This window comes from Triturus cristatus, chromosome 8, assembly GCF_964204655.1.
Source record: "Triturus cristatus chromosome 8, aTriCri1.1, whole genome shotgun sequence".
In the NCBI taxonomy this organism is placed as follows: Eukaryota; Metazoa; Chordata; class Amphibia; order Caudata; family Salamandridae; genus Triturus; species Triturus cristatus.
This window is the reverse complement of record NC_140591.1, coordinates 1273485190-1273511357: the sequence shown is the minus strand read 5'-3', so window position 1 is coordinate 1273511357 and position 26168 is coordinate 1273485190. Positions and strand designations below refer to the sequence as shown.

The 26168-nt window shown below is 43.4% G+C and overlaps 1 protein-coding gene across 1 annotated transcript in view; it reads right to left on the bottom strand.

Annotated features, from left to right (window-relative positions):
- MPC2 (mitochondrial pyruvate carrier 2) overlaps positions 1 to 26168 on the bottom strand; it is a 95908-nt gene that overhangs the window by 15970 nt on the left and 53770 nt on the right. Inside the window, exon 4 of the mRNA XM_085622995.1 lies at positions 6545 to 6656. Coding sequence (XP_085479121.1) covers positions 6545 to 6656 — 112 coding nt within the window. The remainder of the gene's footprint in view (positions 1 to 6544; positions 6657 to 26168) is intronic.

Here is a 26168-nt window from a genome sequence, read left to right as displayed (position 1 = left end):
GGCAGAGGTACCCTGAGGAATGGGTAGAGGGGCCTACTGGAAGGGTAGAGCATACCCACTTTACACAGTATTCACAACAGATTTGGCATGAAGTTATGGTCCCTCAGGCCAGTCCGACCCTTCTGACGGCCGAACGCAAGAGATGCTTCTAGAGCCTAACATGAGAGCTCCGGAATCAAACAGCTACTTACCAGTGAGCATCAGCCGCACATTAACGACTCAAACGCTCCTCCTTCAGCAAGAGATGGCCTAATATTGAGCATGGTCATACGGTGCACAACATACTCTAGGCCAAACATGGGTAAGGATCTGGTCACTAAGGATGGGAGGCAGGCGGGCCCTGGTAACTCAGTTTCCTCCCATAAGCCGTGACTTGTTTCTAGTAGTCCACATTTTCTGTATGGCTAAACATTCAGTTAGCAGACCAGCAATATACTTAATAGGAGCAACAACAAATACCCTTTCATGCTCAGTGCATGATCCAATCAAGTTTTACCTAAGAGTTCCAGAGGAACACTTCTGACCGCAAGGAAACTCATTTTTTTCATATATAGAAATGTCATATGTAGTTGTATATACTGCCAGAATGCAGCACTTGTAACCTTAACACAAATGCACAACGAAGAACAAGAATCATACACACCACACGTACACTTCAGTTAAACATGTAGCAATCTCATGAACAGTGCTCCATAACAACTGACAGTACTACAGTGCTACATAAATAGGAAAAGGGTGACATAAGTAGCATCGGTTCTTGCGTCAATAGTTGAAATAGAAATAAGATGCAGGTCTGGTTCTACTAGGTGTTTTGTGTATTTATTATACCCATTTGCTGGCTTGTAACCAATTTCTTAACACACCCAAAAAACGGAGAACCCTCTAAAAAATCCTCTAAATCTTCTGTACTCAAATAGTCCCCGATGTTTCTGCAGGCCAAGCGATATGATATTGGTCTAGGTCTCTTTGAACTTGTTGAGAGCAAAGTCTGCTTTAGCTGGAAACAGGTGCAACCAATCAAACCGGAGATCCATCAAAGTGGATTGTAAGTCAGGAGAAACCCCACATTCCTTAGCCTAGCACGAAGACAAAGGGATACAGATGTGGACATGGCTTGTGCTATGGAGTCCACAGTATGAAGATCTAACAAAATCACTTGCTCTGCAGCAGTCTGGTCATCCTTCACTAAATCTATGAAGCTGGAGTTATTGTGCCAAGTTAGGGATCCCCCACTGTGCCATGCCTCATACAGTGTGGGTAGAACGGCCCATCAGGTATTTCACATTGAGGGATTTGAGAGTCTTCTCGAAAGGATTTCCTGGCAAACTATTCTATTTTCTTCGACTCTGTGCGAGGGGGAAGGGGGGGGGGGGAGCCCCTTGCGATAGTTGGGAGGAGAAGGAAGCTTGAAAGACAAAGCTTTAGTGAGAGAAGAGGCTGGCTTCTCGCACACAGCGAGAATGGGCTCAGTTAGAGCTTCAATGAAGGATTGTAAGTGCTATGTAGTGTGAGTGGTCAGATGGAACACTTCAGTCAAGAGATTAGCTTAGGCCTCTGTGGAGGGGAGCTGAAGATCAGGGGCCTTGTTGCCTTTTTAATAAAGTGGTAGGAGGGGACTTATGTGGGTGGAAGGCCAGTCAGAGGGAATAGCTCCCACTCAGATGATGTCAAGCCCACTTTTATCCCAAACGCTGTGAAAATTCCTGCCCACAGTGACTACTCTACATCACTGTCATTCATATCTAGTATGGGTTTCTCAAGTGGGTCATAGTCCCCACTGAATTAGCATCCAATTCCATGAGATGTTGTGCCGCTCTTCTTAACCTATAAGTAGGAGCAGGAAATTGCAATCTGAGATAGTGGGAGGAGGCAGAAACTTGTTCTGGGGAGGTGTCTACAGTGCAAGTAGCGTGGACTGTGGTATCAGTAGGGCTAGCAAGCATTGACCTGGGGGGCAGAGGAAGAAAGCCTTTTGGGGGAGGGCTGGGAGGGCTGGGGTGGAACATTGGCAATGGCGCCAGGCATGAGGTGGAGACAGGCATCGGAATCAGGATTGTGGGAAACAAAGAATTTCAGAGCGAAAGGACCCAAGGGTACAGGCTGCAAGCATCACGCCAAAAGCATAACCTATAGGACCGATGAGGCATGCAGGTATTCCAGAGGAGACTTTGGACCCGTGAAATATGTCAAACATGGCATTCAACAATAAGATAGCGCCAGGGACGGATAAATTGACCAGCGCTGGCTGACGTCTGGGAGACTGTGCTGCACATGTTGTCAAATCAGGGATCAGCATCAGATTTGAAGGAGCCATCGGCGCTAAATTCTGTAGAGAAGATCAAAACGCTCTTGTTTCGACAAGGACTAGAGGGGAGCGGGCGGGAGTGGCTTGGTGACTTACCTTTCGAAGATAGAAGACACTCGGGACATGGCTTTGCTTCTTCTTATGTGTTCTTCAGGATGACTTCGACAACGTGGACTTATGGGACCTTGTTCTGGACCAAGACTTTCACTTGACTATCATCTCAATCCTGAGCCCTAAATGGTTTGGTTTCCCATTCCATTAGGGCCTTGGGTGCATGCTCCTGTAGACCTCGCAAGACTTGAAATTGTGATCCGACCATAGGCAGATGTCATGGGGCCAGTGATGGAAATTTGTCTATAATAGTCCTTACATGGTTTGAAGACTCAACATTTATAAGGAACCGTACAAATGGAGATTCCCCGAGGAGAGGAAATTCTAGATTTGCGTCAATAGAAAAAGGAAACTGACGTCAAGGCGCTGATGGGGGTGAATTATGGCTCCAGTGATGTCCGGACTGTGTCGAATCTGACATTGAAGTGGGGCCAGCGCTACCTACCGGTGTGGAGAACAACCGAAAAGTTTGTGTATTTAGTCTGACACCTAGGACATTCAAAAGATATGGAATCTGCAGGTAGAAGTATCCATCAGAATGCTTTATTTAGCAAAACTAGGTATGTATATGGTCATTGCTTACGTTACGGCTCGAGGGCACTAATTACTATGGCTGTTTTTCCAGGACTCAGAGAGGTTTTTCATTATCTATACTTAAAGCTTTCTATAACACTCTCGTCTTAAAATAGAGCTATAGCTTGATGTCTGCAGTAGGAACAGTGTAAATTAAGGTATATGTCTGCTTACTGAAATGAACTTTTATTTCCCAACTGTGCTGTAAAATTCCCAAATGTGCCCCATTTTTATTAAAGTTTTCTAGGAGTCTGAACCTCAAAACCTTCAAGGTGGTGTTGGGACAGGGATTGCAGGAGGCGAGCCTCACTTGCTTGATCCAGTATGGGCAGCAAATTATACCCCACCACTTGAAACAAAATAATCACAGTATGACACTACATTAAGGGCCTGTACAAGGAAATCGGAGGAAGAAGCACGCACTAAATCCTTCCTACTAAAGTAGAAGGGAGCCTGCCTTCATACTTTTCCCTGCGGGGGATCATGTGCCAAGTCAAACTCTCCTGTAGGGCTGGGAGAGGTCAGACAGGCACCCATGTCAGTGCAAAAGGAGATGAGTCTGATGGTTTGTAATATGGGATACCCCAGACATTTCTTACCCTCACAAATGTGTTTCTCCTATTCCCTCTGTTAAGAGACAGGAACATCAAGCAGACAAGAGCTGGATGCCACAGTAGAGGCTCAGCAGGTGGAAAATGTGTGCAGGAGGTTCAGTGGTGGTCACATTGGTGGGGTCAAGTTCAGGAGGGAGGACCATAGTACATTACAGATGAGGAGATGCAGGGGTCTTAAAGAGGCCAAACTGAGCAGCTGCCTGCAGCCCTTTTCAGTGTTCCTGCAGTGGTTTCACCAGATCCGGTTGTCTTTGGCCATCGAATTATTAGGTACGAAAACCAGCTACTTGAAAGAGACCTGGTTGCTTCCTTCGCATCCCCGAAGATAATGGTTTGGGGCAAATTCGCCAATCGTAACAAGTGCTTTAGTCTGCAAACTCTTTTCAGTCACCTCTCCCATACTTAAACGGTACTGCCTTGACCATTTTTCCACAATGATGCTTAGTTACTCCCCATTATCTCCATGTTCCTCTGTATTTCAACACTTCATTACACAGTTCAAAGAGCAGGGAAGTATTTTTAATTGCACACACGTATTTCTGCTGCTATTGACTGCAAGCGATCCTGGTTCAGAAACCGCATTAATGAGAACAATGTAGACACTAAGGAGCGGGATTTCTTCTAGAATTATACATAGGCAAGGAAATTAATCTCTTCCGAGTGACAGTCCATTAATTAACATCCTAGATTTTCTTTCAGTCATTCTACCACCAAGGGGTTGCTCTGCGATACCATTGCTGGTGTCCATGAACTCCGAAGTAACCCTGCCACACGATTACAAACCTCCTCAATTACTGAAATTGAACTGCAGTCCACAATCCATTCCGTTTTTTCCACATAACCAGAATAATGCATGTGGTCCTTTTAGTCTTTATCACTCGCATTCTGTACACAGACTGTTTAAGAGGAGGGTATCTGGTGATGTTAAATCAAGTCCCTAACTACATCGGTCTACCTCTTGGGAATGGTCTGCAGAAACCTTGACATTCTAGGCTTGTTTGTTTTCGACTAGCCATGATCAGCAACTTTATTTTGTCCTCAGATAGTAATTTGTAAAGCACCAGTGGCCCTCTGGTTCAGGTGGTTACATAAGCCATCCGGGCACAATGCATCTGAAAGTTCCCTGTGCCAGCTAGGTATTTGCAAGGTACTAACTGGGTGCTGTGGGAATTCCATACACCTTCCAAGCAGTTCCGTTTTTCTTTGCATTCTTTTAACTAGTGTAGTGTTGGAGTCCATCATATACAAAGGGAAAAAAACCTTAGTCTCATTATGAAAAAACAGCATAAGCTACACAATGCCTAAGTCGGCATGTTTCCCAATATGGCATTCCTGCAACTGCTGTGGACTCCCCAGTTTTCTCACGTGATAATCGTCACCAATGGAAACGCAATATAACCACTAATTCAAGATCCGTGGAACAAAGGTTCCCTTGAGGCAGTCAATGTGTTTCTTCACAAAAAGATGAGTGGGTCCGAGCAGGACTATATGAATCCTGCTAAGCACTTTAACATGGAAAAAATACTGTGAATTTGTGTAGGAATAGAAAACTGCATGCATGAGACGGCGATGAAAACACCTTTTCAGACAGCAAACAAAGAAGCAAAAAAAAAAAATATATATTTTATTTCGAAACTGGGTGGGGGCCTCTGCTTGATCTTCCATTTCTGCCCTGAAACCAATGATCCTGCAAACATGTAAATGTGACTGTTAAGTTCAGAATGCCTAACATTTATCTAAACCCTTGTACCATCCCAGTAACCATGTCTTTATCGGTGTGCATGGAGAAAATACTCGGTAAAAAGCAGGCTTAGGCTAAAGCAGCCCTTTAGAATAAAGAAGTGAAGGAGTGTGCTTTGTGCAGAGAACAAAAGATTGCCAATAAAGAATATAGGTTCTTCAGGACTAGACCAAAGAAGAATGCTGACTCCCTCTGCATGAGTAGTAGAGTAATTTAAAAAATGATTACTGGTGCATGTACAATTCTGGATACGTGGAACAAATTGGTAGCCTAACAATCAAGTATGTATATTCACAAAGCTTGGGATGGAAATTCTCAAACTGTATACATTTCCTTAGCGATCTTGGGTACATCATGGAATACACCTTTCTGCCTGTATACTTTAGAGTAAATCAGGTCTCAGTTGAATATTATACCAGCCACAAAACCGGTTTCCAACAACGTCCTAATACATGCATTTCCCTTTAGGAAATCCATCCAAAATTGTACAATACTAATTGGCTGTACACCGAGAATTGAATACTGGTCTAGACTATATGATATCCTACTAATTTATTGAGTTAAGACAATTTTGTGCATGGACGGCTCCAGGTACATTCAACTTCTACTACCTGGACATCTTCCATCACCGTTTTCCAATTCTCATTTATTTGGATGAAGTAACATTTCTTGGTACTTTGCTGACACATGGACCGTAGCAGATGCAACTGAAATGCTTTATTTATGTACAAGTTTACAGTTTTCGTTATTTCCAGCAGATTTTAGTCAGAATGATCTTAAACACACTACAGCGCCGTGCAGTATTGACTTTGGATGCATGTTCTTAAGCAGCCATTCTCACAAAACCATTTAGAGCTATGTGACCAAGGTATTCTATTACTTCTAAAGCAGTGTGAAGGAGGTAGGGAATTTTTCAAACCAAAAACCTGGCATTCTTTGCCCAACTGACTGAATATAGCACTTCAGAGCAGACTGATTTGCTCTACCAAACTTAAACCCTTTCTAAATTAATACCTAAAACAATTTTTAGAGGTACATTCAATGAATGTTTTTTTCGAGAGGGGCTGAAGCTATATTCAAGAATAAAATAACTTCGCAGATCCGTGGAGAGCACAAATCGCTTCCAGTTTGGTGAATCCCATATCTATAGGGAGTAGGCTTACAATACAACAACAACAATGTAAAACACAACTCACATACCTCCATATCCTAAACAGCTGTGAACCACCTGCACACCCGACAAAGAAGTTTACTGAAAACAGAAACCAACTTTTTGGAATAATGACAAGGGAGTATCGTGACCAAATAAGACCTGTTGAATAAAGAAGAGAATTATTGTTTAGAATACAAATAAGGTGAATTGTAGACAGCAAGAAAAGTACAGCAAATGATTTACTTTACACGCTGGTTGCCTAACAACAATCTGGGAAACTGTAACACTTGGCATTTCATATTCTTACAATTAAGGCTCAGTGAAAGCAAATGCATCTTTCCATAGATATTTTGAGACAGAATGGAACAATCAGCTGTAAACCATATTACACATCTGTAATATGTCTTGCTCATTTCAATCAACAATCGTAGTTACTTTTTTTCAACAATGAAGGGCAAAAAAGTCACCTCAAGCAAGAGAAGGGAGAAATGGAGGGTTGCTGACAAAAATATTTGCTATCCACAGCTTTCCCACCAACATCCACTCTAAAACCTGTATTCAAACAGAAGAATTAACCTAGTAAATGTAGCCGAAGTATCCACTCTGTCAAGTTAACTGATGAGAACTATTGGTTATGTTAACTTTACTTACAGTGCGCACAATCACTAAGTTTTTGGGCGTTTAAGCTGACATCAGTGGCATACACGAGTCTTAATCCTCTAGTCTCAACACTTACTGAGCGAGTTATTGGAAATCGTAGGAGGAAGAAAATTGCAAAAGTGCAAAATAATCAATACTTGAAACAATGCACCCCGAATGCTCGTGGGCTGAGCAGTTCACTTGCACATTAAACATTTTATCGATTGAGACATTATTTGAGAACCATAGCATACTGCTGTGTGTAAGGTTTGTACAAATGACAAGTAAAAGATATTGAAAGAAGCGGAATATTTGAATATAAACAAATAAAAATTAACTTTTTGTGAGAAAAAAAGTTACATTGAAAGTCAGTAAAAATACACACAAAAAAACGAAAGAATTTGAGCAGACAACGCTTACATTTTAGAAGGTTTAACAGAAAGACCAAAATGAAGTAATTGGGATTTCTGAGCCTGCATGCTGCAGACTTAAAGGGGAAAACCTCATCACCTGAAAAACGTGACATAGACTATAGATATGTTCCACAGAAGGTCATAGGTGTGCAGTCTTCCATCAGGACTCCTAAATTATCATGAAGTGCAGGTTCGCTGTTAAGGCCTTTCATTAAATTGAAACAACCAAAAGGCAAACTCTTACATAGTAAAAACTAAATGATACAATTGGCAGACAAAGATTGTGGTCAATGAGGGAAAGTGGATTATTAGTTTGGGGTGGTTGTGACCGTCCTGATTAGCTATGGCATAGAGCAGCAAGGCTTAACGCAAAGGAAAACAAGTGTAAAGCATTGATCGGCACCTAAACCGTCAAAAGTAAAGAACACGAAAATAAAACCCCACTCCAACTTATAAAAATTGTATACACTACCTTTAAATAGACATCAAACCGACAACAACAATCTGATGAAGGAAACCAAAGTTATGGTTTTTAAATCACTGAAATCCACCCAAAAAGTTTTATAAATCAGTGCTTTTCACTTGTAGTGGTAGTCCATTAGGTTTGAATGCGAGGTTCTGAGCCAAAGTCAAAGTTTCAGGCGGACTATGATGGAGCGCTGGTAGGTTGCAGGTGCTGGATTGATCAGTAAAACTTTTACCTTTGCACTTAGAAACTTTTCTGACTCCTTTTTCTTGTCGACGGGGTCCTCTGAAGCTTGGGTTCAACGCTGGAGGACAAGCGAAGCCCAGTGGTCTTGTGACAGCTGTGATTCGTGACAGGGGTTCACTCAAAAGTTCTAGTTCTATTGTAAGAAAGCCTCCAGTATCCTCTAGCACCAGCTACAGCTCTATCTCACAGGCTGCACCAGCAGAGTCCTGCGCAAGTCCAGAGGCAGGTAGTCAATTGGGCTCTTTGCAGGTGCAGCTTTGTGTACCTAAAGCTTAACATGAGGCTAGTCAACTAGCTCTTGGAGCCCACTCACTGGTCCTTCGCACATGTGTGAGCAAATCCGGCCCTTGGGGAGTATCTCTCCGTGAAGTTAAGAGCAGGAGCAGCTATTCGTTTTCTGAAGTCCTGTTTTGGTTCGGAAGGTGCAACCTTTCTTTCTGAGGTCCACAGGTTACGTAAGTGCAGTCCTCCTTCTGTTGTTTCCGAGTCCAGCAATGTCCTGAGACTGGTAGCCAAGGATTCAACCTTTATGCCAATTTCAAGTTTGTGGGTGGGGAGGACTCCCTAACCAATGAGGGAACCAATCCCATAAACAACCTTACCCATTTTTACATAACTTTCTGGGGGATTGACACTAAACAATCCCACAGTGCATCTCCCTGAACAGATCCAAGATGTCGGAACCTTCCTTCCCTTGGTCAGAGCTATGAGCCCACTCCTGAGGTGTGTCCAGTATAATGAGCAACTCCCCCTGAAAAACCGGTTCTGCAACAGGTTTCCAGCTAAGGTGTTGCTTGCATTTGACTGACATAGCGGCTAACCTTTTGAAGCTTGGACATCTGCGGCCACAGCCATGTGGCCATCCTGTCAGGAGGAGGTTACACTTCCTCCCAACAACAGGCCTTTCGTTCCTTTTTCTGGGAGCCACTCACACCTTCAGGCAGCTTTTAGAATGTTTGGGCAAGAAGGCGGTGTCTTTCTGAAGTCCCCTTTATATTAAAAGATAACTTAAATCTGATTTCACCAATAAGTCAGGTTTAATGTAACAATTAATTTGATACCTTGAAATACTATGTTTGGTGGTCCACAATCGAAGTCAGCACTTAGCCATTGGGCTAGTGTAACCTCAGGTTAGCCAATGGAACGATAGGCCTGGCTACTGTGAACGACAATAACAAGTTTAAGCTGCCAGGACATGTAACATGTAATAGACATCTGCCTTTAGAGCTACTAAGGCCTACCCTAGGAGGTGGCATATTGATATGAATACCAAGCATTGGCATAGCCAATAGGTCTCGCCTTTGTGACCTTATAAGTGTTTAGCCATGCAACGGTTGATGCTGTTGCACCAAGGACATTGTGCTGCATAACTAAGTACTTGTAAGGCCCCAAAAGCGAGACCTATTGGCTATGCCAATGCTTGTTAATCCTTTATGCTTGTATTTGTATCTGTGTGATAGAAGGCACAAGTAGCGGTAAGAAGCTAGATCCAGCACACCTATTGGTAAAAACCTAGTGGCTGAACCAGCACAGGTAGGGGTATGGAGCATTGAACTTATAAGAGTAGACGCGAAAAGGGTCACAAGAATAAAATGGTGGGATTAACGTCATCAAGGTACAACCCAGGACTCTGGATGGAAGAGGCTAGACCTGTTGCCACGGTACAGTGGCGAGATGCTCTAAAACATTGCGCCAACTCTTAGAAACAGCTCCTTGTGAACACCCTGAGCGCCTCATGGCGCTGTATTGATCAGGTAGGTACTCAGTTTAGTTTCCCTTCCTGCATCCGCCTCGACTCTCATAAAGGCTGGGCCTCCTGCTGTAGGCCAGGTAAATCCATGGACCCAAATCTTAATGCCACATCACAGCTGTACTAAACAAGCGGTTGCGTTAGAGTTTAGGGGCTCTGCTGGTTCTGAGGGACGGTGGATACCGCGTCATTTATTGTCCTTCATAGTGCTTCAGCAGCGGCTGTGCCTCGGGACGCTTACCAACGAGGAGCGGACGTTAAGGCTGTGTTGGAACCGGAGACAGCGCAGAACTGGAGCAGCTAGGCCTTATGCCCCGGAGATACCTCTGGGTATGTGCACAGCCCTCCCACACGGTGGGCATTGGACATCGCTGGCTGAGTCGGAGGCACTGGGAATACAAGTGTTGGGGGATCTGTACGAGGATGGAGCCCTGTTGCCCTACCAGGCCTTGCAAGATAGGTATGATCTCCCTCGTGGAGATTATTTATTACATGCTGCCCTGGTTACGGCGATGCAGAGAAATTGGAGGGAGGCGCTTGTGGAACTGTGGACAACCATGGTGTGTCAGTATGTAGTGATGGCAGCGGGGACCTTCAAAGCAGTTACATGCTTATATCGACGCATGGTAGGAGAGGGAACTGAGCCGCTGTGAGACTTGCAACGGAAATGGGAGGTGGACCTGGGCAAAGAGATTCCCGAGACAGCATGGGCACAAATAGTCAAGAGAGCGTGGAAAAGGACCAGAAACGCCAGATTTCAGCTGGTGCACTTTTTCTTATTACATAGGGCGTATCTCACTCCTGCTAAGATTAAGAAGTATTTCGGAGTAGATACTGCCCAGTGTCCACGCTTTATATTAGAGGGGGCGGAGTTCCAACACATGATGTGGGGCTGTCCGCAACTAGGAACATTCTGGGAAGAGGTGGTGGGCCTGCTCTGCGAAATTACGGATCGACGAATAGACACTGACATAGTCACGTGCTTGCTACACTGGTTTCCGCACACTCCCAAAACGAAGGTAACGAGCAAGTTTTTGGACCTGGGGTTGCTGCTGGCAAAGAGGGATATTACCGCACACTGGAAGTCGAGGGGAGTGCCCAGCTTTGTGAGGTGGAAAGCAGACCTCGTTAAGTGGGTGGCGACCGAAAGTACAGTTCGGCTTCAGCATACTAAGCGAAAAAATAACGAAAACCCCCAGTGCAGACATGTTATGTGGCCAATGTAACTGAGTGCTTATAGGTTAAGGTATGCCGTATTGCTGTTCATACGAATAGTGTTGCTGAGAGGGTGGTTGCTCTAAAATGTATTAGCATTTGATGGTTGAGGGTGGGATGGGAGGAGGGTGGGCCTTTTGTTAACTGTTATTTTCATTAGTCATTTGGGAACATTTACGACAAGATATCTAATAATAATTAAGCCCCTGTCCTCCTGTTGCAAGATGCATTGGAACAGAACTATTGAGAGGTAGCCTGAAGAGTATACGCGCATAGCCTACAGGAATGTGCATGTAGAAGGCTGCGAGGTTTCTGGCTAAAGGAACTGTTGGACTGAAGGACAATGAATACAAGTAATAATGTTTTATTTGTTTGTAGTTGTGTGGAAAAAAGCAATACAAATTATTATTATTTTTTTTTTTTTTAATCACAGCTGTACTAAGGCTCTACACTGACCTCGCTGGAGGCTAAAACTAAAACCAGGTAAACTGCTTATTGAATGTAGCCATTACCCTCACACACTTTATCATTATTTTACCCGGTGGAGGCTAGGCAATTAAGCTTTTACTGTTTAAAAAAAAAAATGAATTGCATGTGGGTTGACTGCACAGCTGTATGCATGGCCTGCCCTTAGAAATTCTTAAAAAAAAAGATAAGGACTTTTAGCTCCACTCGGGAGTGTTTCTCTTGCCTCTTCTTGTTATTGGTTCTTTAGTTTATCATTCCGATTTCTATGAAGCGCGTGCATTGCAAAGTCTGATGAACAATTTTCTATCGCAGAAGTTGTCAGAATCATAATACATTAAGTGATTGAACTCCGATGCATCATGTACACAAAGCAGTCTTTTTTCTTTCACTGCAGCAGTTTTTTTTTTTTTTAAACCCCTTCAGCGCGGCGCGGATTTCCGCGCCACGCTGAAGGTTCTGAGCGCGGGCAGGGCCATGACGGAACGGTTCCGTCATAAGCACAGCCCAACCGACGTGCATGACGGAACCATTCCGTCATGCGTGTCGAAGGGGTTAATTGTTTTAGACAGGACTCAATACAAGCCAGAACTACAGGCTTTGCAATGCTGGCTAATGTTTGCATTCAATATATGTTTTTGTGTGTTGGTGGGGTACAGGTGCTTTGCTGCCATGTTTCTGCATTGAAAACCAAAATAGCCAAGAATAGAACAGTTAGTTGATTGGGCTGAGCTGCTCCTTTTAGCGGTCTTGGGAGGATGAATGGCTGAGTTGACCACCCCAGTTTCAAACACATGACCTATAGTAAATATGGAGATCTCGCAACCGCTTCAGTTAACCCACTGAGCTAGCTTACACTATCTACATATGAGTAACGGAAGCGACAGGAGCACGAAAGGAAATGCATTGAATCAGAAAAATAAACAAATGACAAAGATAATAAAAATACGACGTGCTCAAAAGGGAAAAGAAAGACAGGGGCGGGGCAAGGGGTATTAGTGGCACAATGGCACCCCCACCTCGCACTTGCGGGTATGTGAGGAGGGAGGAAAATTAAATTAAAAGGTGTCCACTGGAACTCTTACCACTGCCCCCGTACGACCGTCATGGTCACCGGTTTAATCTGTCCCAAGCAGATACTGCCGTGAATGCACGAAAAACCAACCCTCACAAACATCGGACACATCCTTGTGTGCACTGAATTCTCCCCCCCCCCCCCCCCCCCCCCCCCCCCAAAATACACAAAACACCGTGAGCATCTTTACCAGGGTCAGAGTTCTCAAGTTTGGGAAATACTAAGGAGTGAGAACGAATTCACATATTTGATGACATCACAGGAAGTGGTGTCGCACAAAAGTAGCCATCAATGACAATATAGGATCGGACATTAATTAAATGACTATTCAAAATGAAGGTATAGCTAATAAAATAACACCCAAATGTCACTAGGGTGGGGGAATGGCAAACCAAAGCTGTGGGCCGTACTCTTGTGTCCAAAGCGGCGCCGCCCATCGGATGAAGGAGTCTGGACCAGGGTCTCTCCAGACTTGATGTTGCTCTCTGAAGCTTCAGTAGCTCCCGGAAGCCTCCCTGCACGAAGCAGGGCGCTAAATAGAGGTGCACTAAGAGACCAGGCTCTAGTCCTCCCAGCAGGTCGGGCATTAGCCTGCCGTGAGTGAGGTCTCAACCACACCTACAACTGTGCGAGCCTCACGCGCAATGAGTGAGACTTGCCGTCTCTGCAGGTGATAACGACAAGTGACAACCACTAGACTCGCATATTTAAATGGCATACATGTGGCACAGGTGCAAGCTCCTGGCTCTGTTATCGGCTGGGAAGAGAAGCGGCCTGCTTTAAAGTACTACACCATGCGGTGAGCCTACGAGACTATACACAAGACCCCAAACAACCCACATCACAAGCAGACAGGCAGGCACCAGAGCTCTACAGTGCACGATGAAACAAGTGGTGCGTGCCGAGCGAGGGGCCAGGGAGGTGGGGGAGGGGGGGGGGGGCTGGTGAATGAGGGGGGGGGGGGAGGGGCTCTGGGTCTGCAGATGCCAGCTGCGAGGGTGCACGAGACGGTCGGGGTAGGCAGGCAGCACGTGCTGGTTTTAGTGTAATGAATGGGCAGGTACGGTCAGCCTTCCCCAGACAAAGTAGTAACCTGATCCACAACAGATGGTGCCAATGCACGCTACCGACAGCTGTAGGCCGTGGGAGTGAACATTTACAGAAAAGGTGGGACATGCACACGCCTTTGGCCAATTGCGTGCTGAAAGCCACACGCAAAGGCCAATAGAAAGTGTGGGATAAAAAGCGACACGCACAAGTTTAGTGAAAGTCTGGAGAAGTCTGTAGTGATTACAAGAGGCCCTCTGCTAAGAGCAGGGCATGCGCGCTGCGCTAGGCGAGACCTAAAAAGGAGGTTTTGGATTTGGCAAAAGGTTTTATTTATCCATGTCAGATGGGCAGTTTAAAAGCACCCTGACTAGGCTGCAGAGACAATTCTTGAGCCATGTTTTCACTTTGTCACTGCAGTGGTGCACAATAAGTGCTGCAGACCACTAGTGACATGTAACTTACAAGACCTGTGTATACTCTGTACCATAAACTAGGTACTTACAGATAAGTTAAATATACCAACCAGGTATTAGCCAATCGCACATACATTTGTACATTATCTAGATTCTCTGTATTTAAGGTCTAACTCTGGAGGAAGCATCATAGCGTTCAGAGAAAAAACTACAAATTTAAGAAAAAAGAAAAAACCTTCAGGTTTTTTGGACAAAAACTGCTAGCTTCATAAATGCTGGTTATTGTTGCAAGATACTAAAATTACTTGGACAGTGCCAATCTGGCTTGTCTGTGAAACAGTACTTGAATGAATGGCCATAGAGAAAAGGAAAATGAGTGCCACTGAACAGTGGGGGAGGGGAGGGAGGGAGACATTGCCTGCGTTGCTGCTAAATCAGCCTTTGATGAACTGACTGCTGTCCTTAGGATTGCCTGCATAACATGGAAAGGGTGGGCAAGGTGCCACAAAAGGCGTTTGTGCAGGGGGAGAGGGAGAAATGGTTGCCACCTCTATGTGGGTGTGACCTACTGTTACTGCACTAACTCCCACACCCAGCACCTTGAGAGGTTGGATGCAGATCCACAGGGCACACAGCTGTGACGAGATGAAGGGGAAAATAAAAAACTGGCACTGAAGATAGCTACTGGTAACCCACTGCAGCTGCCCTCAAGATCACGGAGGTGATCTGGAAAGGGAAGCTGAAGCGCCACAAAGCCCACTATGGCTCATTAAGTAGGCATGACCCCAGCACAGGACGGGCATACTTGTTAGAACACAAAGAAGATGGAGAGCAATACCTTTATTTCTAAAGTAGGACTGCATAAGGACCTCTAGGGCTGAAAAGAAGTAGTAAAACCACTTCATACCAAGGTAATTTTGAGTGGATCCAAAAAGTAATATACAAAACTTCCTTAAAGAAGCTTCACACTGGCATTGGTGTGGTCGTTTGGGGGTTTACGTTTTGAATTTTTTTTTAAACTTTATCTAATCAAGAAGCTGGAAAAAAACAAAAATCACACCCAAAGGTGAAATTTGCAGTATATATGCAGCCGGAGTCAAGCAATTCTATAATAAATATTTTTGATCCATGGCCGTTATCTGTAGCAGTTTATTCAGGGCATGTATGTAGTTTAAGGATATTTCTACTTGAATCTAATTTTGAAATATTTTTTGCTATTTGTTTCTGGGCAATTGAGTTTGGGTTGCAGCCTTTGGACATATTAGAATCAGCAAGGAGAATTCCTATGCTGCTTTGTAATGGCGCTATATGTGAAAACTACCTAGTGTGGGTTGGCGCATTATTTCAGTTTGTTCTACTAAGGTGTCAAAAATTAAGGCTGCCTCAGAGGATAGTATGGCACTGGTTGCAACTACCACCAGGATTCAATCCTTTCACACTAGTTACAAGCATATTAAGTAACATTTGAAGTAAAAATTACTTTTTTAACAAGTGCAGAACATAAGTGCATTGAGGGAGATTAGTGCCACCATTTAAGAGACGGATTGCTCTACTCAAATTGGTCAATTAAAATGTGCTAAGCCACATATGTGACTAAGATTTTTAGTGCTGGGTTGACAGCACAACTGTTGCTAGACCTTATTGGATCAACCTAAAAAGAGGAGTTTAGGAGTCAACAGAGGAGTTTAGGCTCTACCCACAAGTTGGTAGACAGAAGCACGTTTGTATTGGGCTGAAGTTGTGTGCTTCCACTGAAAAGAGAGCTTGGATAGCACTTTTTGCCTTGTGGGAATACTAATGCTTGCCATCGCAGGGTAAAGTTTGTTATGGGAGCAAGGAAATGATAATGGGTGTAGGACTGATCTGTTTATTTTGAAATGGTACCTTTAAGACAGTAGGCCGTACATATTTGTGAAAAGCTTATGTTAATATCATTTAAGGGTGGATTCTTATTACTCGATATGAAAGCATGCAGAGAAAGAGGTCACAGATTACTGTAGTAGTCACGTGTTTTGTGATTGATTGCCATCTTGACAAACATATGAGTTAGAAGATTTGCGCTGTGAGAATCCTTGTTAAGCTCTTTTAGAGGTAGTATTTTGTTAGCTATCTGTAATTTTGCCTACCTTAGTAATTCTATGACTACGTCCCTGGTGGCTGCCTTGTGGGAAAGCTTGCACTAAAAACAGTAGGCCGGAGGTGGTTATTCTGACAAATTATTTGTAAACACTATAGCCCTTCTCGGTTCATAGGGAACAAGTATGCCAAATTAAATAGGTTTAATCTGTTTATTATGAAAGATCATGACAAAGCCAGTAGGCCAGACTTGTTTATTGTGGAAAAACAAGTGTTAAAGGCAATAAGCTTTTAAGGATGGGTTAATATTATATATTGCTAAAAGTATCTAGGCATGTATTTTGCTACATAGAATCTTACACAGTACTGTAGGTTGTCAGGTCGGGCCCAGTCCGGGTCCGGGGGCTTAATGGACTAACGCGTCCATTGCAGGGGCATGTGTTTGATCTCATGGTCACAGGTTCAAATCCCGGTAGGTCCACTCAGCCTTTCATCCTTCGGAGGGCGATAAAATGAGTACCATTGAGTTGGGTAACAATAAACATGTTATTCAACTGTAAGATGCCTACGGGTGAACATGCGCTTTAAAAATACACGTTATGTTGCAAGTGTTTTTTGTGCTGGTGACTCACACAAATAGACTGTGCACTTCGATAATCCTTATTAGGCTCTCTTAGGAAGGATTTTATATCGTTTTGATAATTGTAAATTTATACATATCTGTAATTTTATCACAATATACCTGATTTTTCCTCGTTAGGAAGCTTATGCTCAACACAGTATAACTGAGTTGGTTATGGTGAGAAGCCAATGATAAACAACAAACATCGGCTGAATGGATTGTTATGAAAAGTTACTATAAAGGCAGTAGGCCGGACATATTTATTGTGAAAAGCATATGTTTAAGTCAATAGGTATTTAAAGATGAACTGTTATCACTTTGTACTAAAGCCTATAGGCCAAATTTTGTTACATGGAATCTCACAGATTACTGTAGTCGGTAAGGATTTTGGTGTTGGTTACCCTCGCTGACAAACTTTGAGGATAGAAGATTGGCACTGCGAGTGTCCACGTTAGGCCCTCTTATGTGAGATAGTAATTTGCTTTGCCAACTATAAACTTGCATCATTTGGATATTGTAAGAAAAACAAATTCATTAAATAAAACTTCCATTTGTGTATATAAATGTATATCTATATAGACAGTTTTTGCGTCCGCTCTCTTCTGACTTAGATCCGTCTGAGTGTCATTTACACTCTGGCTTTCGCCCATGACAGCATACTGCACAGGGTAATGGTTCAGTCCACATCAGTCATTAGCTCTCTTATCTGGCCATTGATGGCATTTTGTGATCACATGTGCATATCAACCTGAAAATGAATGTGTATTAGTGTTTCTGCTGGTTGGCCGTTCATTTAGTTTTCAGTATCCACACTTTATAGTTCCCCTTTCCTTCTCTTTTTGCTTCTCCGGTTTTTATTTTAATTTTTCTTAAGGAGATACAACAGCTTCTCAGGCAGTGCTAACGGGGCGCTTGCTTGCTGCTCATTTCATCTGCGGTGTACCGCGTTCTGACTGGCCACTTTCTCTAAACCAGGTAGACTATGTACAATATCACTGCAAGACTGACACCTGCTGCTATGATTAGTTTTGTTACTGCAAGCACATTTCTGCCACGTTTAGACGGCAACAGGTTTTAGTTTTTCGACTTGTAGACTTTTAATCTATCTTGCATGTGCTGTTGACTTTATTGGTTTTGTTTAAGAGGGTGAATGCAAGAAAGTCACCGGATGGATAAAAGGATAGGATAGATGCACGAGTGCAAAGATGAAGAACAGCCCATTAACCACACAAAAGGCACCTTGATTCTTAAGCCAGACTATAAGCATGGTCAGTTCTGGTTAATAAATCAATCTTATGTTCCAACGTGTCTGAATGCCTGTTTAATGCTTTCATTTTTACATCTAGCAAGGTAATTATTTACTACAATAAGGAAACCCTTCAATTAAAAATATGATTTTTATTATCACCACAAGATCAGGCAGTAGTTTCCTCAGGCAATATGCCAAAATAGATGTCAGCTTCTAACATATCATCTTCAGAGTCATTCAATATTAACCCGAAGTTTTTGTCCTTTCATGTTACTCACGTTGCATCTGGTGGGAGGAGTTATGGAAGAAACAATGAATATCAAAGTAGGGGTGCTAGGCCAAATAACTTCAGCTGTCTCACTAGCAGTTTATTTCTGAGAACGGACAGCCTCAATTTTATTGAAAGCAGATAGAGCACTGACACAATGAATCCAAGGAACGATTTCTATAAACTAACATACCAGCTGTTTTATCGGAAAACGTATATATTGTTAAGTGGATACGACTATGGGCCTGATTCAGAGTATGGTATTTATAATGTGTGGAAAAAACCTCACCCTATTCCACCTAAGTTATATAATGAGGTCTAAAATGCATAATACACAGGGTCTGTTTGAAAAAGAGGAGGATACGCAAGTGGGCCATTTTTCTGACCGTCTATAACAGCTGCCAAGAGAGTACCACATTGTGCGAGTTTCCACGCTCAGCTTATAGGGCTTCAAGGTGCTTGCCCCAATATATTGTTCATGTTTAGGCCAAGCCTGCTAGTCAGCGCATGCACGGTCTGTTTTGAGACATATTGTGGGCTTACCACAAGCTTACAAAAACTTGGAGCTCACCCATTGATTACCACTCGTTAGCTGTCCTGGCACTCTCATTTGCCCGCTTCTTTTTTCGTTTCCCAGCTTGTTATTCTAGTGTTTGCCCCTCACTCGATAGATAGCCGCTTAACCACTTCTTTTAATTGACTGTTCTTTATACTTCAACTGCTTGCTTTTCAAGCAGTACCTTTTTGTTTTGGGTTAAACATTCCAAGGGAGTCCATGCATTTCCTAGCTTTATCCTTATGTACATCTCTTCCCACTCTGTCGCACTCACTTTTGCTCTCTTGCCCATATGATTCTCCCTCTCCTTGCTTTCCCCGCTCTCCTCCCTTTTGTGCTTCCCTGAGCGGGGAACATAGAGACTGTTCTGATGCCAGTGTGCTCCTCCCATCTGCCTCAATGTTTCACCTGCTCTCTTTAACCCCCCCCCCCCCGTTGCTTGCTCACCAGTGGGCTTGTCCTATGCCCATTCCATGTTCCCCACTACCTGTGTGAATATATATATATTTATATCATTAGACCTGCCTGCCTTTAGGTGGTCTTTCCCCAAATGTTTGCCTGCCTCCCTCCATTTTTCTGAACTTGTTTTTGCTGGTTTTAGGACTCTGCCCACTGACCAGTGCTCAAGTGCTTGTGCTCTCTCCCATAAACATGGTAAAATCGGCTTATATCCAATTGGAATTTCTAATTTACTTATAAGTTCCTAGTACAGTGCACTACATGTGCCCAGGGTCTTTAAATTAAATGCTACTAGTGGGCCTGGAGCACTCATTGTGTCACCCACATAAGTAGCCCTCTAACCATGACTCAGGGCTACCATTGCAGAGCCAGTTTGTGCAGATTTGAACTGTTGTGTCCACCTGGAATGGTAAGCCTCTTGCCAGACCTAACCCTTCCCTGTTTATACATATAAATAGGGCTCCCTGTTTTCAGTTTTTTACTGATTTCTACAGATAAATACAGCCAGAAAACATGTATTTCCGTGTCTGTATTCATTTTTAAATGTGAATAAAAACGGAAATTGGGTTGTTTTTCGAGTAATTCTAAATGCTGTCTGCCATGACAGCCAAGCAAATAGCTGTGTGGGTTGATAGGAAAGGGAGTTAAAAAAGAAAGGTATTTTATTTAAGAGGTTTTAACAGCAGTAGATATACACAAGGCTGATTCTGAAATGTGTACGCTTTCATATAAATCCACTGATTTAACTTCAGTGAGTGTGCATAGCACTGAAACCTGGCAGGTATTCAAGCATGGGTGCATATTTATTGGTTAAATAAATGTGGACATATACTAATTTCAGCCTCATTTTTTCACAAAGACCAAAATAGTTATGGATAAATACAGATAAAATGAGCAAAAAAATAAATATGGATAAATACAGACTGAAATTTCAAAAAATTAAATACTGTAAAACTGGAAGCCCTACATATAAGTCACTCCTAAGGTAGGCCCTGTGTACCCACAGGGTAGGGTGCCATGTATTTAATAGGCGGGAATGGTACTTTTAAGCTTTACATGTTCTGGTAGTGAAAAACTCCTAATTTCGTTTTTCACTACTGCAAGGCATATTTCTCCCATAGGATAACATTGGGGTTACCTTTCACATCTTTTAAGTGTAACTCCCAATTAGGAAAGGTTAGAGTCTTCGAGTTTAGGGTCACTGAAGTCACAATTTAAAATCATAACGTATGGTGAAGTTGCATTTTAAATTCCAGTTTAGAAAATACTACTTTTAGAAAGTTGGTGTTTTCTTACTTTAGCAAACACAAGGAGATGATGGACGGAGTGCTGAAACTTTACAGACACTCATCTGGTTTGAATCCATCATCATTCTTTAGCTCACTCCGCCACCCCAGTTCAGACCCAGGTAAATGTAAATCAGTCTTGACCCTGTGCCTCGTGGAAACACTCCAGCCCGAACTGCCAAGCCATGTCTTCCCTGGACCGGGAACAAGCATCCTGGGACCGGTTTCGGGGTAACACCCCTCGTCAGCCAGGCTAGCTTGAATCCAGTGGCAAAGTGAACAAGGGACCCACGTCTGGGCATACCCTTCCAACATAGGGTGACCAAGATCCCTACTCCACCCCTCCTTGCATCATCCCATACCTCTTTTTACTATTCATATCCCCCAAAACAAGCCTTTCTAAACCCTCCCTCTGACTCCTCCCCCTCCACCTCCCTTTTACTCCTCCCCCTCCCTTTTACTCATCCCAAGCCTCCTCCTACTGCAATGAGCTCCAAAGCAAACAAACAAAAAGTAAAATATATAAAAATTCTAAATCCTTCCCTTCTATCCCTCCACTATCCTTCTCAATCCAAATAACTGAATAAGATGTCCACCACTCAAACTTATTTCATAGTTCACTATACTATACCCCTTTATGGGTTCTGGAGTAGTGCGCTACTTGCCGAAAAAGTACTTCAATACCTCATCAGGGTTAGCAAGTGGTATTAATCATTTCAATTAAATTAGTTAATCTAACCAGCCAACATGGATTTTACAATGTATGGACTCATCATGGATGTAGTGCCTTTATATTTGCAACTCAAATAGGGCAAAAAACTTTTTTTTTTGCAAAATGTGATGAAAAGCAGTGCAAACACTCCTGCACTATTGACCACTTTCTCCAATTTATTTCCAGTGCAGTTATAAAGAGAGTGCACTTGGTTTCCCTGAGCAGCATGCTGTAGCCTGTATCCACAAGAATCCATTGAAGCCATGCAGCTGGCCCCTGGCATTTGTTCCATACTAAACTATAGAAATTGAGGTGTGTTGGTTTGTATGTTATTAAGAAGCGTCAGCAGTGATGTCATAAATGATGCCCCAGAACATGTCATGAGTGCAGTAAATGCAGCACAGAGGGTGGGCTTCCGGGGGCCTGTAATGGCTCAGGAAAGAAGGGGGCACTCGCTGTTCTCTCCATATTTGATAATTCTGGTTCTGGTCCTGGTGGATGGGGTTCTCGGGTTGAATATGGCTCTGAGAGGGAGGTTGGGGGGGGGGGGGGGGGGGGGGGGAGACGAGCGACCGCCACCCCCCCTTCCCCGGAGTGTAGGCGGGCCAGCTGCCATTTTGTTTTGTGGCTTCTTTTTCATTTCATTGCAATATTGATCAACCACGAGGCTGCTGTGATAAATAAACTAATTTCACTCCTTTAAAATTGGCCAGGTGACTTTTCAACGAGGCATAGCGAATATCCAACATGCACTATTTATTTAGTGTTACAAGTGTTAGAGTAAAAGGCTTGTAAAGCAGTAATGCAAAGCAGCAGCACTTACCAATTCATATGGTTATTACTCCAAAAGGCTACTTTAGAACATGTTCATGTATTTACTTTAGGTTTGGCCTGTTTAACGGTCCATCTTAACGCTTAGGTTCCATCACACTGCTGTGAGGTTCTCCTTTGGTCAATTACTTTTATGTAGGTCCTAGTAATAGTAAATGGGCATTTTAGTTTTTAACTGTACACAGAAAAGATACAAGTTGCAACCCACACATTACATCACAGTGGTCATAGGTTTCTGTCCCTTCATTTAAGCGCATCCCTACCTTAAGATGCTATTTAGGAACATGACACACAACTATCTTGCATGATTGTCATTCCGTATTCTGGCTGGTCATTAGCTTAGAAAGAAAAAGATGGGTAAATGGAGAATTCCCTCAGTTGTGGTTTTAAGGGCATCTATTTAATATCCTTCCTTATCCTTATAAGTCATTTACCTAACTGTACATTGATCCCTGTCGTGAGCTGTTTCACATGACTTATGTTGAACAGATTCATGTTATCAGCTACACACAATGCTAGTATTAGCCGGTCATCATTCGCAGTATGCCATATAAAAATGTAGTTTATGTTTGAAATAGGGAACTCCTATGCCTTTAAAGTATGGATGCTTTAAACACGGCCTTGTTACTTTCAAATAATTTGTTTGCAATACAGTTCTACATTAGCAGAGGATTGACCTCGGTTGATCCTTTATATGCAAGCTTACAAAGAAAATATGTGTTGAAAATGGCAATGCGCTTAAGGGCCATGTGCCACAACCCCTTCGCTTCCCCAGTCTGTTAGACACCAACATATCCCTTGCACCCTCTTTTTTTTATTTTAAATCGGTAATTCGAAGAAATGTCAGCGTCAAAACTAGGAGAATGTCCACCCTCACCAATAATAAGTAGCAGTCTACTAGCTTGAGAATCCTAGAAAGGAATGGAACTGCAAATATTGTGGATAAACAGGGTAATCTTTTGTTGGAAATGGTTATCGTTTATGGCCTAGTTGTAATAAATGATCAGTCCCCCGGGGAGCGGAGATCCAGACAACACAGACCGGTTTCAAAAACCTGGGTATAAATATCACGCCCCATCACAAAAGTTTCATGGAACGTAATCTGCTCCCACCGCTGCGAAGACTGAAAAACGATGTTAAAAACTGGCAAACACTCCCATTGACACTACTGGGGAAAGCGCCATTGTTCGAGATGATGGCCCTCCCCAGGTTCCTATAAGTGTTACAAAATGCCCCCGCACCGGTTCCCGACTCGTATTTTAAAGCCATTGAGGCGGAGGTGGGCCTTCTTCTATGGGAGGGAAAACCTCCTCGGATAGCTTCTAGTAAACTAACGCGCAGTTGGTACGACTGCGGTATCGCCCTGCCCAACATGCGGTTATACTACTGGGCATCTCAGCTCAGTGATCAATCAGTGGCTGCACGCCCCACAGGATGAGCCAGCTCTGCGCCTAGATAGGCTCATGTTGGGTGTGAATGGTCCCATGGAGGCACTGTACGATAAGCACACAAAAAACACGCTAGTTGGACCCACGGCCCACACCGTGCAAATCTGGTACACAGCGCAGCGCGCACTGGGATGGGAGGGGGTGATCACGCGGCATACCCCACTGTGGGACTCCCCGAGAATCTGCAAGTTGCGCACATGCAAAGGTTTCACTGGATGGGATCTTATCGGTATTTCCAAGGTCGGCGACTTATGGAAAAAGGGTATGGGGGTTTCCTTTGCACAATTACAAGAAACGTATCAAATGACGGACAAGGAACAGTACAGATACACTTAAATAAGGCATGCCCTTACTAAGAACATACCCCCCGGAACAGATCTTCCGGAGTCCTCCCCGCTCGAGGACCGTCTACTCACAGACGCGCTATCCAAAAAGGCAATCTCTCTCACTTACCGGAAAGTGGTAAACAATCAGAAAGATCCCACACAGACATTAAAGGAGAGATGGCAAGCAGAGGTGGGGGAAATGGATGAACAGGAGTGGCAGGAGGCTCTGGCATCCCCACAGGAGGTGGCAACCCCTTCCAGGTAAAAACTTGTGCAGCTAAAAATATTACATAGAACTTACTATACAAGATCGGTGCTGCATAAAATAGGGAGGGCTGACACGCCACTCTGCTTGAGGGGCAGCGGGCTTATTGGGTCCTTTTATCATACAATATGGGACTACCCTCACATCTCACACTACTGGAGAGCTGTTATGACAACGATCACTCAGGTATGTGGGTTTGAGGTCCCTCCCGAGCCCCGAATGTGTCTACTTAATGTGTGGGAACCCGCTGACCTTAATCATGCGGCGCAGAGCTGGGCTACACTCAGCGTCACCCTAACTAAAAGGAACATTGCAAGACACTGGGGTGCCCGAGTTACACCGACCCATCAGCAGTGGACTCGAGATCTAGACAGTGCCATGGTAGCAGAGAAAGCAGTCTTTATCAACAGGGGATGCCCTCGAAAGTGGGCACGTGTGTGGGGGAACTGGAACAACTTTCGGGGAAACATGCCCCCCCCCCTCCCGATGACTCAGACATTGGCATAAGTGACTGATTCTCACAATATGGAGATGATATGGGGGAAATATTACATGTGGCTCGTAATAACGCGGTAATTATGTGGCAGCGGGGGTACGTATCTGCACCTACAGGTCCTTTGGTGTATAATAATTTGCCATGTGTTCCAGCGTATAGCTTCTTGACAGTATACGGTCATGTCTGTGAGCTGTTTTACTCGCTGTGTATTGAAATGTTAATAAAATGTTGAATGAAAAAATACAAATAAATGATCAGTCATGCTCAGAGTTCATGGCATGAGCTAGCTGTAATATGTTAACCATAGTTGATTATTAGAAAAATATCGAGAAACAAGGGACGTGTGGATGATGAGAAATGTGGAGAGAGAATAGAAGCCTTTTCCATTTGTGCACAAGAAGCGCTGCCATCAGGAAACCAATGACAAAAGTTCAAGGTACACATAACAATATCTCCTGAGATAAGTAGTATTGACTGGAACAATAATGCTTCATATAAGGAATCTCACCACATGGTCATCAATAATATACAGAAATTTGCCTAAACTCAGATTCCCAAGGACTGGAGGGGATTATTGCCTTCTGGGTTAGTGCAGAGCAGGATGCAGCTATTCTTAGAACATCATACTTGTTGAATGGCGAGACCTAGAAAAAGCTGATTTAATAGTGCTTAAAAAGGAGGATAAAATATTGCAATGTAGTCAATGATGGCGCAGCTACCATAATGAAGAAACAACTCAGCCACTATAAGAAAGCGATAGAAATTAGGAAGACAACTTCAGAGGAAAGTATAGGCGGAACTCGAAGAAACAGCTGCCTCAACAAATGAAAGATAGCTCTGGCAAACTCAATCTGGCAAACCTAATCTGTGTGTAGATGCCTGGAAGAAACAACTGATTAATTAATCCATGAGTAATGTTCTCATCAATCAGTTAACATGTCCCTATTCAAATCTAAAAACGCAGGATTTATAACTAGGACGGATTAATTTATAAAGCTGTACACTATTCCATTCACCTTGGAGCCACTTTGGCATCTCACAGGTATGATAAACACATAAAACATCAAATTATATTCCACAGACTATCGTCCAAGATAGTCTTTGTTATAGACAAGTGTCTTTAGTGAGGTGTTTAAACTAAGACCTTATCACAGTGGTTATTGGCAGTGTTCGTAACTTTTATGAACCATGTGGCCATCAGCAATGATAATACTGACCTTCAAGAGGGGACACTGCACTGGGCGCTAGCTGCTATTGCTTGATGAGCAAGATTATGTGCAAAATTGGTTCAGAAAAAAATTAAACGACTGGATGGAACAACAGAACTGGTGTGCAAAAATGGATC